This window comes from Alligator sinensis, unplaced genomic scaffold (genome assembly GCF_000455745.1).
Source record: "Alligator sinensis unplaced genomic scaffold, ASM45574v1 scaffold1389_1, whole genome shotgun sequence".
Classification (NCBI taxonomy): Eukaryota; Metazoa; Chordata; order Crocodylia; family Alligatoridae; genus Alligator; species Alligator sinensis.
The window spans coordinates 169140-172737 of record NW_005843026.1 but is presented as its reverse complement, the minus strand read 5'-3'; the positions used below and the strand labels follow the sequence as shown (position 1 = coordinate 172737).

The 3598-nt window shown below is 50.5% G+C and overlaps 1 protein-coding gene across 1 annotated transcript in view; it reads right to left on the bottom strand.

Moving 5' to 3' along the window:
- Positions 1 to 3598, bottom strand: part of MGRN1 (mahogunin ring finger 1) — a 148574-nt gene that overhangs the window by 64238 nt on the left and 80738 nt on the right. The window contains exon 6 of the mRNA XM_025193207.1: positions 2351 to 2417. Within this exon, the coding sequence (XP_025048992.1) occupies positions 2351 to 2417 (67 nt within the window). The remainder of the gene's footprint in view (positions 1 to 2350; positions 2418 to 3598) is intronic.

Sequence of the window (3598 nt, the reverse complement as noted above, 5' to 3'; positions counted from 1 at the left end):
CCTTGGGCGCCGGGGATCGCGCAGGGGGGGACGGGGGCCTGCCACTGTGGGCTGGGACTGGGGGGCAGTGCCAGGCTCTTCCCAACAGAGGGGCTGGGCTGTACTCGTAGTGGGCAGTGGCAATGCTCGGAGCGGGACTTGGGGGGCTATGGCAAATTTCTGGATGACTGCAGCACCCCACCCCTGCTCCCCTGTAGCTCCCTTCCCAGCACCAGCACCCCCCGAGCACAGCCCAGCCCCCCCCAGAAGAGCCCAGTTCTGCTCCCCAGCCCCAGCCTGTAGCAGCACACTCGCGTGCAGATCTGGGGGCACACGCCCTCCATGCCCTCCCGGGTGCATGCCCGCCACCTCCCCACACCCCCCAGACAGATCCACTTGCGACTCTGTCCCACGCCCTGCCCCAGTTGTGCAGTGCCTTCCCCTGTCCCAGCCCCATTCCCTCCCTCACCGCTGCTACAGCTGCCCACACTGCCCCACACTTGGCACGTGTCCCCCTGATCTGTGCATGTGGCAGAGGCAGTTGCTGCTGCATGCTGAATTTGCGCCTTGAGCCCTGCTGCAGCTAGCCTAGGAGTGGCCCGACACCACATGTGTCCCGCTGCTGGGCTGAGCCTTGCCCCCTGCCTACCCGGCACTGGGATGCACATGGCATTGTACCACTTCCGGGGCAGCTATGGTGGGGCTCAGGGCTCAAAGCACAGAGTGCAGCAGCTGCCTCCACCCCGTGCACAGACTGGGACAGCATGTGCCTCCCAGGCCTCCACCAGGGTGCGCACAGTGGCGGGAGACCCTTGTGCCCCTGGATGAGCCACCAAGGCTCTGATCCTCCCACCACCCAGCTTCACCAGGGCCCCACTCACCTCAGCTCCTGCACCTGTTTGTGTCCCACTCCCTCCCCCACCATGGGGGCCACGATCTGGCTCCCATCCCTACCCTCCCTCCCTCCCTCACAGGCTGACCTGAGGTAGGGGCACGTGTGCACATGTGCACGAGTGCTCAGCACCCCCAGCACCCCTCAGATCAACTGTCCGAGTCTCAGCAATCGACCACCTCCGCCTTTTCCTCTGAGCCCCAATGCAAAGTTGTGCCCATGGCCACCCAGGCCAGCCAATCCCCACCTGCCCTCTTGGCAGAGCATGTGCAATTGGCCTGGAACATTACGGACAGACAGGCTTTTATTATTATTTTTTTTTAAAAGCATCTTAACAAAAAGCAGTAAAAATAAAATAAAAAAATAATTAAATGAAAAATTTGATTTTAAATGAAAAAAATCATTTTTTTTCATTTCTTTAAAAAAAAATCATTGACTTTTATCCACCCTGCTTCCAGCAGAGTCCTGGGAGCTGCATGTGGCAGCACAGAGCGGGAAGGCCACCAGCTCTATTGTGCGCCACTGGGGAGAAGCCCCACACAAGTCCTGGAAGCTGCACGTGAGCCAGGGGGAGTCCCGTGCAACAGAACTGGGCCAACTTAGGCTCCATGCTCCCACCAGCCCAAGCTCTGTGCTCCCGCTCAGCTGCAGTTCTCCCCCGTCTGCACCCGCTTCTCTACCTGCTGCTGGGAATACTGCAGCAGAGACAGGAGGAGGATCTATTAGAGGTTGGGGGAACTGAGCAGTTCCTTGGGCCATTGCAGCAGAGGCAGCAGCAGCTCTGCTCAAAACCTGTGCACCAGCCACGGCCAGGATCCTTCCACACGAGGGCGGGAGTGAAGCCTGCTGCCCTGGCAGGAGCGGGTGGGGCTCCGTGAGCTGGGCCAGATGCAATCAGGTGGTGGGCTCCCACCCACAAGCCAGATGCAATCAGGTGGTGGGCCAGATCCGGCCCATGGCCTGTATTTTGCCTGCCCCTGTGTTAGATACAGGAATGACATTTTTAAATGTCTATATTACAATAGCACCTAGAAGTCTCAACTGAGATCAAGGTTTCTGTACCAGGCATTGTACAGACAACCTAAACTAGCAAGACAAAGAGTAGCAAAAAGGAAGCATTACTTTCTCCATAACACAGCTGGGGAACAGAAGCCCAGAGATAGTTGAAGTGACTTGCCTACAGTCACTTGGAGCCTGTAGCAGTCAGACTCTGAACCCAGGTCTCCTGACCCCCACCCACTCCGCCCCCTAACACACACACACCCTAAGTTAAAAAGCACACTTAAATGTGATTTTGCCCCTTAACACGGGTGTTTAAGGCTTGTCACTGATATGTTCTAAATTCATAGCCTTTGTTTGTGCTATAATATAAGAAAGATCATTTGGTGCAGGTAAATGAGGCATACCCTCATACAAAGAATAAGCCCCTCTCTATCAGGAGCCTGCAAGAAAAGAACACTGAAAAAGCATCTTGCTTACCATCCCCTTCATCCACGACAGCTTGAATAACCACAGGGAACACGCCACGATCCAAGTCAAAATTCAGCTGAGGGGAAAAGAGAAGAGGCGTTAGACAATTAGAGGAAAGGTCCACATTATAATAGTCTATGAAAGATTTAAATTAAAGTTCATGTTTGGAAGCTGGCTTCAGGGAGCAGTAACAGGGAACTTTGACTCCTGAAAGCTGTTGCCAAAACTTGCTATTTGGTGGCTCAGTGCAACTGAACCACACTGTTTTAGGAGACAGGCTTCCACAGCAGAGAGGAGACATTTTAGTGGGGCAGTAAAGGTGAGAAATTCCCTTGCTACAGGCATTAGTTGTACTTGTGCAGATGAAATTATTTATTCTCCTGAGGTAATAATCCTTGTTTTCAATGAACATTATAACTTCATAGAAAATGGGGAAAGCTTAAAATGCAGGCCCTCTTTTCAGGGGAGACTAAACAAACTGAATGCAGCCTACATATTAAAGATATAATGATTAAGCCAGAAACACAGCATACTTCTTCTATATCTTTAATATGTAGGCTGCATTCAGTTTGTTTAGTCTCCCCTGAAAAGAGGGCCTGCTCTTTATAACTTCATAGAAAATGGGGAAAGCTTAATGTTCATTGAAAACAAGGATTAATATCATGATTAAACCAGAAACACAGCATACTAAAAGGATCACATCAATGTATTGTTACTTTCCATCCACTCACATATACAAAGCTACTACTGTGTGATTTGCAACAGAACAAAATTTCTAGAAAATCGCTACTGCCATTAGTTTTGTCCTGGAATATTATAACATCCCTAAATGCAGTGCTAAAGATGGTTTCCCATTATTTACGTAACTGCAGTTCTAGTAACAGTCCACAGGCAGTCCTCGGACTTACGACACAATTGGTTCCTGAAAACCAGGAACCAATTAAGTCTTAAATCGAAATGTTGTAACTCGGAACCAATTTTCTCATAAGAAACAATGTTATAAATGGGGGATTGGTTCCCGAACCAAGGCCTGATACCCTATTTTCACCAAAAATACTCATCTATAATTGATCAAGTACAAAATTCTGGGGTAATATAGCTACATTAATGTATTTGTATCAGGGGTGTCAATGTGGGGCTGGATTACGAACTTTTTATCCCCCAGGGGGCCAGCGAGCCATATTCAAAGACATCACAGGAAGTGGTATCACATCAGGAAGTGATGTCACGTGACCTTTGACACCAGTGAAGTTGCAG